The sequence below is a fragment of the Synchiropus splendidus genome, chromosome 15 (genome assembly GCF_027744825.2).
Source record: "Synchiropus splendidus isolate RoL2022-P1 chromosome 15, RoL_Sspl_1.0, whole genome shotgun sequence".
NCBI lineage: Eukaryota > Metazoa > Chordata > Actinopteri > Syngnathiformes > Callionymidae > Synchiropus > Synchiropus splendidus.
The window spans coordinates 12,466,025-12,479,493 of record NC_071348.1 but is presented as its reverse complement, the minus strand read 5'-3'; the positions used below and the strand labels follow the sequence as shown (position 1 = coordinate 12,479,493).

The 13,469-nt window shown below is 40.5% G+C and overlaps 3 protein-coding genes across 3 annotated transcripts; all 3 read right to left on the bottom strand.

The window, feature by feature from the left end:
• Positions 1–52: 52 nt before the first annotated feature.
• mgat1a (alpha-1,3-mannosyl-glycoprotein 2-beta-N-acetylglucosaminyltransferase a) lies at positions 53–3,355 on the bottom strand. The gene is made up of 3 exons (XM_053888046.1): positions 3,163–3,355; positions 2,017–2,861; positions 53–1,728 (listed from the first exon to the last, which is right to left on the bottom strand). Exons 2-3 carry the CDS (start codon positions 2,635–2,637, stop codon positions 1,030–1,032), a joined length of 1,320 nt encoding a protein of 439 aa, XP_053744021.1. The 5' UTR covers positions 2,638–2,861; positions 3,163–3,355; the 3' UTR covers positions 53–1,029.
• Positions 3,356–3,521: 166 nt separating this feature from the next.
• Positions 3,522–5,071, bottom strand: LOC128746523 (uncharacterized). The gene is made up of 2 exons (XM_053843626.1): positions 4,313–5,071; positions 3,522–4,238 (listed from the first exon to the last, which is right to left on the bottom strand). The coding sequence occupies exon 1, from the start codon at positions 4,936–4,938 to the stop codon at positions 4,318–4,320; it is 621 nt and encodes a 206-aa protein (XP_053699601.1). The 5' UTR covers positions 4,939–5,071; the 3' UTR covers positions 3,522–4,238; positions 4,313–4,317.
• Positions 5,072–7,233: 2,162 nt separating this feature from the next.
• On the bottom strand, positions 7,234–9,057 carry rnf183 (ring finger protein 183). Its single transcript, XM_053888349.1, has 2 exons — positions 8,906–9,057; positions 7,234–8,555 (listed from the first exon to the last, which is right to left on the bottom strand). The coding sequence occupies exon 2, from the start codon at positions 8,500–8,502 to the stop codon at positions 7,555–7,557; it is 948 nt and encodes a 315-aa protein (XP_053744324.1). The 5' UTR covers positions 8,503–8,555; positions 8,906–9,057; the 3' UTR covers positions 7,234–7,554.
• Positions 9,058–13,469: the final 4,412 nt, after the last annotated feature.

The window sequence follows — 13,469 nt, the reverse complement described above, 5'->3', positions numbered from 1 at the left end:
GTTAAATGCAGTAACCATGGTTCCATAAAGTTGTTCCCTATTAGGCCTTGGAATCATATCAGTGGTCTACACTAAAGTTTGTGCGTTTGTGGTTTCACACCACCTTATGTATTGTTTTTCTGTGAAGTCAACACAGGAACATATTTGTCTCAAAAACGTAGCGCACGACGCACCTCTGCTGCTGACACTCACATATTATAGTGAACCAAAGCTGAATTTGTGAGAAAACTACAGCCCAAAATACATCTCAAAGATATTCTCAATGGGCGGCTAGGGCAAGATTCTTTCTCAGCAGCAAGGCAGTGCTAAATGGTCACCTAAAATGCAATGTATTTTGATGAGGAAACTTGCATTTTGTGTCTGAATCCTTGAGCCTTTGGGTTACCAATCCAAATAAATGAAGTTAGCATCGAAATGATCGATAAAAAAGGGACCATTTTATGCAGTATTAAACATGTCTTATGTAGCAGTGGTGTGTAATCAGACTTGTGTGTGAACTTGACATGTTTTTTTATTCCCAAAAGTACAATCAAAAATGCTGTAAGTCACAATACGACACAGACGAGATAATTACCCGGAACATTCAACAGAAAGGAATCAATGGAACAAAATTAGTCACCATTAAGGCATATTTAGGCAGATCCCATTTACACATCATGAAACAAAGATTGTCAGAACACCACAGACCACTTATCACATTAGTACTGGACACACACTGCACCTCATCTTGCTAACATACATACATACATACATACTTACATATATATATATTGAGCTTCATAGACTTTTATGAAAATAGATCTGGTCAGTTTCAGCAGTTTTTCTTGACAAAATTATTGCTCTACATCAGATGTGTTTTTTTAGATCACAGTAAGACCTGAGTGGTGCTGGAAAAACCCCAAGTTAGGTACAATAAAAAAAAAAAACATGTATATCTAAACATTTCTTGTCATCTGTCTTTGGTGTTGAAATATTTATCAACTGCTAACAGGAATTAAAATGGGACTGTGGCTCAGTTTTCTTTTTTCCTTAGCTCCAGTTGGGATCATATCCGCTCCATCCAGGAGGAGGGGCGATAAATATTCTCTGCCCTCTCAAAAAAACACTGACAATCCCTCTGTATCCAGCCCGCGGAACCCCAGATTTCAGGTCATCCATGACTCCAAGATTTTTAGCAAGCACTTTGAAACTGTCCTTAGATGAATATTGAAGGCGAAAAGGCCCTGGACCTTGAAGCTTCCCATTCTTAACTTCTTCATATGTTACCAACGGCGCACTGTAAACTTCTTTCTCAAAGCTTTCAGTGTACTTTTCCTTTTTCAAGTAACTGAGATCGATCTTGGTGAAAGGCACAAACTGAGTGTTAAGCTTAATGTAACGCAAGTATCTATCATAAAACTGACCCAGGCTTACACCTTGGCGGCCAAAGGTAATTGTCCGTGAGATTTCGGGGCGGATACAGGCACGGTCACGCCGTTGCTCTGGCTGGCGCATCCAGTCGTCCCAGAAGGAGGCAGGCCACTTGGGCTCAAGCTCCTCCCACACTTCTTTAAGGAGCATCCAGCCTAGTCCTGGAAAGAAGTCGGTCCGGTAGAGCAGGTCTGCCCTACCCGGATCCACAAAACCATCTCTGCCATTGTCATTCCAGGCCGAAGCACACCAAAGACTGGGGTCTGATTTCAACAGAGGAAGAACTGCTGTGAAATACTCAAAGAAGTCTGGCGCCACCTACGGGAAGAGAAATATCTGCGTTAACATTCTGTACAAATGATAATGCTACTCTGACAAAAAAGGAATTACAAAGAAGTAGGTTCTCATGCAAGTTCTAACACGAAATAGGTTCTTGTTAAGTATACAAAATAAAATTATAAAATCCTAAAAGCACAAATGCAGCATTCTAATTTGACTCACAGTGAATAATAATAAAACACATGCAATTAAACACGTGTACTATACATACATGCCTTCTGGGCAAAATCAACTTTTCAGTTTTAAATATTTGTTTCAAAAAGTTACCTCCAGATCATCCTCAACGATCACGACAGAGCTATAAGAAAAGTTCTTGAACACTTGATTCAGGGCCCAGCGGTAATGCCTTGAGATCTTATAGTAGCCTTGAAACTTCTTATGCTCCCGTCGCACAGCAATGTCGGACAGGTCTGGCTGTTTCAGATGAATGACTTGATTTCCATATGAGCCGATAACCTCTGCTGTCTGCGCATGTCCACAGTCCTGGCTTACAATAATTGGGTGAAGTTCAGCCGAAGGTCGATGCAGCAAGAGTTTGTCCAAACAACGTCGTACAGTGACCCTGTTGCAGGCAATGACCAGAATGGGTATAACTGGCGACGGTGGGAAAACAATCTTTCCTCTTTTGTAAAACGATGGTCCCACCAGTGACTGGTAGTTCTTGATCTGGAGAAGAATTTTTTTCTGCATTTCAAGCTCAGACTCAAATGCATTTGCCATGCGGAGCAAATCTCCAACCACTTCACTAAAAGCCCCCTCACCCGGGTCCCTGTCATCGAGGCCGGTGTCTGCAGGTGGTCTGCTCCACAGCAGATGAACCAATACCGCGTTCCAGATGATAAACAGGACAACACCGCAAATAACTGCTGAACCTTTCTTGCGAAGCATGGCCCAGGCACAGGAAGGGTGGGAGGGGTGTGAAAGAGTTTGAATAGTAATGTGTGTTGCAGACAAAAGGAACAGGATCCGGTAAAGATACCGTGTCTTTCATCACAAACACAGGATGAAATATGTTGTGGCTCAAAGTGCTGTTTGTAAAGTCAGTCAAAAATGGACAGCCATCTGATTCAAGATATCATGCTGTTTCCGGATGCCCAACTGTCACTTTCAGTCTGCAAAAAAAAACAAAAAAAAAGAATTAGGGAAACAATGGTTCCTCATTCAAAATGTAACAGAAATTTGAGTCGTGTAGCAGTGAATCCTATGTGAGGAAGTTGTCGAGTTTAAGGATGAATCATCAAACTGCTGTAACACGTCGATCACCTGTAGCAGCCAGGACAAACATGACATGACACACTAAAGTGCAGTCCGTCGCTAGTCTGCTGTGTATCTGGTCAGACGTCTCGTGTATCGGTGAGGGCATGTAAATACTCTATCTCGAGGAAGCCCGTGTTCTAAGTAGCACTCACTTACTCTGGCAATGTGGATTTCTTTCCATTTTGTGCCGGTGTGTCCAGTGGTTTGGCGGCGATGTACGGGGCAGTGAAGCGTATTCAGCTTCGAATGGTATCGTTCCGTCGTTTTTCATCGGCTGTTGAAGCAGAAGTGTAGTTTGATCGAGTTTATCTGAGTCTAACGACAGAAAGTAACACGACCGCTTCCGGTAAAGAGGAACAACCGGAAGTCCCGCCCTCTGCCCCCACCTTTCGTTTACACAACAAAGACGTAAAAATCGGTTTAAATGTCAAACTGTGAACGCTGTATTTCGACCAGAACGGATGATACTTGAGCTTAAAATCCACTGATGAATTTTATACATTTCATTGCAATTGTCGTGAATTGCATCCTGGTATTTAGGATCATTCATCATGGAGTTCTGTCGCTTACGTGACAAAAACAATAAAAGGAATTCTTTTTTTCAGACTGAGTGCAGACAGACAGATGGTTTAAACCACCAACCACCAAATAATATTACCAGATCGACCTTTTATGTAGTAGTTGACAGTTTCATGATTTGTGCATTTCATTCTGTTTGAAGATACGCGTGCAGTATCTTAGCTCTGAAGTGAAACCCACATGTTTATTCTGCTATATTTAGACAAAGTTCGTTTCGACTAGACAAATTTGTTAAGGCGGGTTCGTTCATAATGACATGTCAGTGAAAGTGTCTAGAACAACGTTTGACCTGCATTTCCAGAAATGCCTGGCTTACTTTGGAATGTGGGGGAAAAAAAGAACAGCTGAAATGGTCCGGAGCTTTGGTTGAACTTGATCTGAAGACTTCTGAGTATCTGGAACCAGCGACCATTTTTGCAAGTGTTAGCCAAGTTGGACATGTTTGCGCAGGTCGGTTATTTTTATTCAGACACAAACGGATCTTCAGTCTCCAATATCATGGTGCTCAAAGTCCAACGCTTATTGCAAAGTTTAAGTCAATAAATAATCTCGTAACACTGTTGTGTTTGGACTCAATCCGATGTTTCCGCTCTGGTCTTCTGTCCTTGTTAGTTCTTAGGGCGGTTTAGGTCCATGTGAGCTTGTTCACCTGTCTGAAATAGAGATGACAACGTTTGCATAGTTTTTTTTTTCAATTGTAAGTGACACGTTAAAGCGTCGGACTTACTTGTGTTAGCGGTTGTCGTCCCCCCTGTGTCGTTGAGAGGTGTGACGGCGCCATCTGCTGGGCAAACAAAGCCCTGCGAGCTTGCGAAACATGACGTCAGAAAGCATGGTCGTCAGAGACAAACAGGTGTCCCTCAGCGTGGACCAGCCTCTGGACACGATACTTGATCCAGAACACCTGGACTCCCCAAACTGTTCCGTGATTTCCTGAACAAGTACTATTTGATATACTTGTGCGGGACATACATGTGTAATGACGATAGAAGGGTGACGATCGGCTCCACGGAAACTTGATATCACTTTTCGCGCCAGATGACGCAGAAAATCCCCGCCAACTGGCTCTTCTGGGTCAGGACCTCGAAGTTTGGAGAAGCAATCCTTCAACCTGGCCCTCGTCTGCATATTTCCTTTCAGTTCGTGTGACGGATTGTTGACTGCCAGCCTTGCCCTCACCACGATTCGCGCTCCCCGACCCCGCTCAGCCGGAGCCTCCTGCGCCAGCACACCGGCCAGTCCCAGGCTGTAGCCCGCTGGAGGAGGCCGCTTGCTCGGCTTATTCCTGGCCCACACATTCCTTCGACATCGGAGAACGGCAGTCAGAGCAGAACCAGAGGGAGTGGACGCCATCGCCGTGGATAGGAAAATCCACAATAGGGACTTTGACTTTGGAGTCGCGGATCGGACGGTGTCATAATGTTGAAGAAATATTAGTGGAGGGAGGGGATGAGGACAAGGGTGGGGGTCCGCGTCTGATGGTCCACAGGACCATATTTGCTCGAAGAGCGTAGTGTAGTGGGAGTGTCCTGTCATTGTTATTTGAAATTTGAACACCAATGTGTGTACTATTATTCTAGTTATAATAAAGGGCGTCTTATTGAAGAACCATCAAGAAGAAAACAATGAATTAATTGAATTGATGTGAAAATAAGTCACAATAATAATTAACAAAACTAGGCAAATCAAGTAGGAAATAACTAGGAAAGGGAACATGTTCATAATTAAGGTAAATAACAGTTAAAAAATAAATAAATAAATAAAAAAAAAAGGTAAATATGTGTTATCCCCCATTTTAATAATACATTGTCAACACATGTATGCCAGTTCTCTTTCTAAAGTATATTGTAAAATACATCATATTGTTTATATATTTTTATGATGTTTTTTAACTATTCTGCATAACTATTGTCATTGAATCACATATAAAATATTTTTTCTCCCCCTCTTGTATTATGTTTTGAATGTTTCAGTTTGTTGTCTTTGTTATTTATTAATTTTTTTATTTCATTCTAGGAGGTGACAGGGTAGCATAAGTAATTTTAAGTGAGGCTAATTCTTGTTGTTTTTTTGTTTTTATTTTTGGGTAAATGCATACATGAATATTTAAAAAAGTGTTCTTACAATCTAATATTTAAGGTATGATGAACATTTATTATAATCATCAAAGTCATATTTTTAATTTATTTACTTTGCTTTTTCTTAGAAAGGATAAACTTTGGTCTTCAGTTTGTATACTACAATTCTTTATCGGTTACATTAATATTTTGATTATTTATCACATAGTGTGTCTAAAGTAAATTGATGAAACTATTAACATTTATGTGGACTTTGAAACTCAACAATCAACCATTTAAAAGATTAAAAAATATTAAATACTTTTCAAACAGATATGTTAAAAATAATATTTAATACATAATATAAAATATTCAAATATTTAATGTGACATTATTTCGTTGTTACCACTTGTGGTGCAATGACATAAAAGCCATTCTATTTGATATATAATTTGATCTATAACATATATGATGATCTATGATTTTAACATATCTTTATTCCTTTTATTACCATCCAAGTTTCTCACCGCTTTAACCCCACTTAAGTTTATCCTGATATTGAAAATACCACTACTACAAGTGCTTCAGTAAGCGGCTGATTGAAACGGCAGGGTGATGATGATGTTATCACAGACTTCCTGATTGACTTTTGTCCACATTATCCTTCTCAGATTAGCTACTCATGTGAATAGTTAACTGGAGCTTTGTGTGTGTGTGTTGTTTTTTTTTAATTCCTACAACTTAATACAGTCGTGGGTTTCCACTGTTTCAAAACTATGTTTTCAAACCAATTAAACATTTTGCATTTAGAGAATAATACTTGAAATGAGTGGGTGAGTCTGTGAGCTAGAGAAAAGACAGATACATCCATCATGAAACCTTCACTGCTGAGGGATAAACCTTAACATAAATTTTACTATGGCAAAGTGTGGCCCTGGGGCCACATGTGGGCCCCTGCCTGCATATATCCGGCCCTCAGACGGTCAATGGAAAAATACGTAACAATACCATCAGCATGTCAAATTGTTTCTTTTTCCATGTATTTTTTGTTCTTCATCATGTTTTATTTGTTCTTTGTGGTATTTATTTTCCTGACTTCTAGTTTTTCAAATTCTCTTTAAACTTCCACACAGCCACGAAAAGTTAAAAATCAATGTTTTTTCACTCCTTTATTATTTTTCCTAATGTTTCTTTGAATCCGTCTCATGTTTTTATGCCTTTAGGTTCTATTAATTCAAAAGTATGCTCATTCTGCTTTACCTGACAAACATTTGCCGCAAATGGCAATGAAAAAGCTTTTAACGCCAAGCCTAGTTCAGAATAATTGTGCCATTTGACGTAGCCTTCCAAACAATGCTCCGACAGCAAGAGAAGCCGCAGACCGCAACAGGACAGCCAAGGAAAACACACCAAAAATAAACAGCGTAACTGGTTTGCCAGCGTCACAGCAGAAGGAAACAGAGCGAAGGCTGCACTGTTTACACCACTGGAGGTGATCAAATGTCAACCTGAAATATGCAGGTCTCAGGGAGAATTAGATAATGCCAGTGTTTTTGACATTAAATCACACTGATATCTGACACAGGCTTCATGATATGTGAAAATAGCTTTAATGGATAACTATAAATTAGACATTTACAAAAATATATGCTGATATATACATGTATCTTTGGTTCATCAGGATTCTTCACTTTGGGTACAACTCGAACTTGTCGACGAATTTAGTGCAGCTGGGATGATTTATTATGACTGACAGATAAACACGGGGTAAAAACCCAACAGGATAAACTAGTCCTTCTTCCAACCCGGGTAACCTTCGTCTCACTTCAACAAAAATATGTGGCCATCCTTGTTTTGACAGACACTGTGAGTTCTTCCGGATATCCTTCATAGAGTCAACACAAACACTGATTTAAGGGTCAGGGTTGAATCCGCCCGGTCCAAAGTTTTGGGGGGATGTTTGGTTGATCGGACGTCCAGGCCTGGTCACATTGGGTATGATCACAAATGCAAGTATCCCCACCAGCATCAGCGCCACAGTGACAGCAATAACTGACGCCACCACGGCGTAGTAGCACTGATCCGAGCGGAACAACCTGCGTAGGCGTCCTCTGACTGGGTGCGGAGGTCTTCCCACGTCCACCACGGTTGTTGGCGCTATCCCCTGCTCTATTTGGTTTAAAGGTTGCCCCCCTGCTGGCGGCTGGTTCTCCTGACTCTTCTTAGGCAGAGAGAGAATGTTGGACTTGGTGGGACTTGTCAGCGGAGGATTCTTTAGTACTAGTTTTCCTTTGCTGCGCTGGAAGCGGATGGAAAGTGCCCTGTGCATCTCGGGGGGAAGTTTCCCGATAATGTCCTGGTTATTGCCCAAACGGGGTAAATCTTGACCATGAGGGAGCTCGGTCACCTCCCTGCACACGGGGCAGGAGAGAGTCTTCAGCTCCGGGGAGGTCACATTGATGCGAGCCAGGCACTCCAGACAAAAGGTGTGCCCACATGCCAGCAGTTTCGGCGTCTTGAAGATGTTATCATATGAACAGAAGCAGATGGCACATTCTGTTTCCTCCACGTCGTCTTCGGGACGCTTCTTGACGCTGTCTCCCTCTCTTCGGTCCCGCCGCCGGGTTTCCTCACTCCTGCCTCGCTGCCTGCGCTCCCCATGGTGCCTCGATCTTTCTCGCCTCCTTCCCCTCTCGCTCCGCTCCGAGTCGATGCTTCTGGACCGCCTGACTTTGACAGACTTCTCCTTCCTTATCTGCTCACCCTTGGTGTCATTCTGCACAAGCTTTGGTTTGACGTTGGGGGGTTGCCGGTTGCTGTGGCTGTGTCTCTGGACCTGCCTGCCTCTGTCCTCGCTCATATTGGCGAGATGTCTTCTGAGGTAGGTCGATGCCCGTTTGATTCACTCAACAGCTGCAGAGACATTCCAGGTATGAGTCAATGTGGCAATATCAGGAAGTCGCTGTGAGGAATTCTCCTGCCTTGTCATTACCACCCTGCTATAATTCCAAATACTTTAGCTAAGTCAAGTTTCTGCATTGACGGATGTGTTTGCTTAAGAGCTTCGCAAACACAAGCCTGGAGTACCTTAACTACTACTCCTAAAATGGTAAAAGGTATCCTCAACTCCCATTTGTACAGGCTCAAAAAATGAAAATACTTCTAAGAAAGAACACGCTTCATTGTTTTCAATGTCTCACAAGCCATTTCTCCCTTGACAGAGAACTGTAGGGTAAATAATTACTCAGGAATTGTGCACTGACCTTCCGAGGGAGATGAATGTTTGTCTCGCTGGGTCCAGAAACGGCTTCAGGTCTGCTGTTGCGGTCGCCACCGAAACATTGCCTGCCTCACTTCATACCTGAGGAAGCAACACTGCAGATCGAGAGATTCTCAAGCACTTGTGTTTGTATCATTCTCTTATAGCGTCTTTTTGATTGTAGCAGTGCAACGCCTCCTCCACACACGCCTCCTCCCCTCCTTCTCCCTCTCAGGCTGGTAAACCTGTTGGACAAGATTCAGGCAGCACCTGTGGAATATGGAGATAGTGAAGCTGCTTGCTTTGATAATTTATGAAGTCCTTTTTATTATCATATTGTTATTATAGATTTTTTATTTTTAATCTGTAGTATTTACGCTTCATGAAAGTGTATGCATGAAAGTGGTACGAAAGGAGAAGTGTTCCTCTGTGGTAGGAATCAAAAGTAAGGGCCGTTTGTAAAATTCCACTGTCTTTGCTGGTGGTGGCTAAAAGTGTGCTGCAAGAAACAACAACTCATTATTGTCATACCTTTGTTGCTCTTTTGTCACAATGTAGGCAATCACACAAACAAAACCAACTTTACCAGTTTCTTTTTCTCACTGTGGCAAGCAGTTTGAATAACTGGTGCTGAAACTGGAATATATTTACATAGATTTACATTGAAACCTGTCATATAGTCACTGAAATTTGAAAACACAACAGCTTTCTGACACAATTCTCAGAACCAAACTTTGAGAACATTAATAAATATATAGTTAAATGGCAATAATTTGAAGTGACTAACAGACCAAGATGGCCAAAATGAGGTCACCACATAGGAGTTCTGGACCCCCACTAGTGAATGGTATGAAGCTCATGTGTAGAGCCAATACTCCTCCACGTTGAGAAAGCCCAGATCAGAGAGCTTAAGCATCCTCTAAAGACGCCTCCTGGACCTCTGTGTGGAGCTCTTGAAGCTATGACACCCTTGGACAGACCTGGGCAAAGTGTGGCCCAGGGTCCATATATGGCCCTTTACCTGTATTTTTGCTGCTTTTTTGAGGTCTGACTAAAACCATACAACTTTTTTTTTTCATTTGTCATTTTGTGTGTATTTCTTGTTCCTCAAAATACATTGAAAGAGAATTTAAAAATATGTTTTTAAATGTCTGGTACATAATTTTATTTAGTTATTTTTTAATATAAATTTTAATTAATTTTCATATAAAATGAAATGTTTTTGCAGTTTCACTGTATATTTACATTTTTTAATAGCCTTACTTACATTCAATGTTTTTTTGGTCTATTTCTCAAGTTTCTTTTCAGGATCATTTTCTGTCTTGTTTCATATTCACCGCCACCTCTCTTTTGTCGTGATGGCTCCACACATCAGTACCAGCTTTTATGGTGGCTTTAAGGTAATGTACTAGCCTGGATGCCCACAGTGAGTGTCTTGGTTGTTCTGGAATTGTCTCGTATTATACTGTTAGGTCGTTCAAGTGAAGCTACAGTCTCGGTGAGGGATGCCCATTCAGAAACCAAATGCTGTGGCTCGGGATTTTGTGAGGAAGTTTTCTCCAGCCTCAGAAGATGATCCCACCTTTTACCCTCTCTCCTGTGAAATTAAATACACAACATAGTTTATATAATATTATTCTAAATAGTGTGAAAAAATATTTAAAGGAAAAAGAAAACAAGTGTAACAACCATTGGAGATTGTACTTGTAATGTCTCTGGCACGACACTTTAAACATTACCCGTAAATGAATTATGAAACAAGTCATCATCAGGAATTATTATTATTTTTTTTTAATTATTATTGGTTTTCCATAGTAATTGGAAAGAGTCTCTTGACAAATCTGATGATTTCTTTCATTTGATTTTGTATATTGGCCAACCAAGTTCCGGGGAAGCTAGGGGACAAACAAAAACATCTGGATTTAATGAGATACAGACAAGATAATAATAGACATATTACGACTGTAGTTTATTACGGAATTCCTAATTTATAAATAAAAAACACAACTTTTGCAAATGACTATCTCTTGCCACGCAGAAGGAAATGTCTTGTTTATTCATATTTAGCAGGTCAAACAACTCTTGCATTGTTTTATGAATATATATATATATTTTACAAAAGCTATAAATGCAGCAGTAAGATGATAAAATACAAACAAATATGACAACTTCCTGATGTCTGGTTTCCAAACTTGCCAGTAAGGGATCATTTGGCATAGGTGTAGCCACACAGTTATCAGTTAATTCAAGTTAATCATTAGTGTCTGCATTTGGGTCGGCAGACAAGCACGACTTCACATCAACAAATGAGCGTCATAAAAGCTTCATTGGTAACGTGTGACCTAGAGAAGAGCGCTCATTCTCTGCTCTCTCTGTGGTCGCTTGTTTGCTCAAAGGCTCCCTAGAATCTCACCCATTCAGTTATTCTGGGCAGTCTGCATTAATTCATTTTGATTGGTTACATAGGAAATTATTTCTATCAAATTAGGATTTGCCAAGATATGAGGCAGGAATATGAGACAAACAGAGCAGCCTCAAGTCACGTGCTGACCTGAGATTTTAGCACCTAAATATATATCCATTAGAGCAATGCTGATGATTATTAAGCTTGATGGAAAAATAAAAAGGAAAATAAAAGTAAAAATAAAAATAAAAATGAGCATACTATTGATGTTATCAATTATCGCTTTTATTTTTTCATTCATTCAATATCAACATTTTAAAGATGCTTTTAATGTTACTATTTAATCTGAATGGGCATAATTTCTCCTTCCCTTTCATCTTCTCTCCAAGTTTGAGCCTTTATTTTTAAAATAATTACTCATTGTAAATGCTGTTAGAGCGTATTGAAAATTGAAATACATTACAGTCACATTCATCAATTTGAGCATGATTTTACCTGAATTTTAATGCATCTTCATTTTGTGTTTGAAGGTTTAATCTATTTTTTCAAAATGTATTTCTTTCTAGTCAGTTTATACAGAATATATAAATTCCATGCGCATATGAAACCAGAAATTGAAAAAATATTTTGAAAAAATATTTTCAGTTAAAAACATCAATGCTCCTGATGATTAAAATAACCCTTAAAATCCCCTAACTTTATAGAGGTGTTATATTTTTATTTGTTCAACTCTTAAGTTGTAAAAAGGCTTTATTGTCAGGGGAACGGTTTTCAGCCGGCTCTTCATCCAACAGGCTTCCGGGATGACTTGGCACGATTGGGAGCCAAGCCACCACAAATTAGCCAGCGCATTCACGTGAGCTGCCGAGACTTGTATCCAAAATGGAACAAAAACAAGGGGTAGTAAAACTTTACAGCCCTCCACACACACAGGACTGATAAGCAGCAGTAAAGCTCTTTATTTTGCTGTTAGTCTTTGCAGTTGAATAGAGCGTTATTCAGTCCATTTTCAGGCTTTGACCAGCTTGTGTCACTAATGTGGTAGAAGAATTCGGGTTTGGTTGGACAACAAACATATGCATGCAAGAGCAGTGGAGGGAATTGTGACGTGGCAGGTTAACCATTCATCTGCTCTGAGTTAGTGACCCACTTTTTTACATTTCAAAACTTTTTGCTTCTACAGTCAACAATGTTTTCAGCTACTACAGTCGGATCATATTTGTCGGGTCGTATTGAATCTTTCTTATTTCCCCTGCATGTGCACCTTCTTCCTGCTCCATTGCCTCACCCCTGTAAACATTCAGCAGTCAGCCAATCCACATCACTTCGACTAATCAGAGAATCCTGTTTAATATTGCACTGAACATTTCTTCCCGCTTCCTTATTCTGGTCCTGTATCTACTGTATCCAATTCCTGCCACTATTCCTGGAAGAACAAAGTTGAATACGCCGCATCATTGATCGTACTGGGACAGTTTAATCATGGTGATCACGTTCCTCTTTTAAAATAGACTCAAACATTTACGCCTTTTTTGTGCACATGTGTGTGTCCTTGTTTAGCTGTCATTGTGGGGACCAAATCTCACATCTCCTAGTGGGGATATTTTGCTGGCGAAAGCCTCATTTTGAGGATTCAAACTTCCTAAACTTGGGATGAGAGGCTGGGGAAAGCATTATGAGGGGTCCCCACAAAACACAAAAAACATGTGTGGGCTTCTTGAGAAAACACAAAACACGACTTTGTGGGGATATTTGGATGGAAACCACAAGGTTAAGCCTCAATTTGAGGATGAAGACGTCAAAATAACTGGGTCAGTGTAAATAGATGTAAGTTTGGTCCTGGTGAAGGTTAGCCATTTGTTTTGGATGGTAAGATATAGGGTGAAGGACTGGGGAATGCATTATGTGAATGAGAGGATATCAATACAAGTACAGCTGGGATGAAAAAGGTCAGGTACCATCCCAACAAGGGACACCCTGAGCGGGACATCCTACTGGACCAATAATTCCATTTTTCATAGAATTTTCTAGACATATGGCTAGTTTTTAACTTCTGAACTGCAGGGAAACATCTGTGAGTTTCAACATGGGTTACTTTTAGATACCAGGCAGATGAATGGAACACCTTCTCATAACAACCAGTCACATCCGTCCACAGATCTAC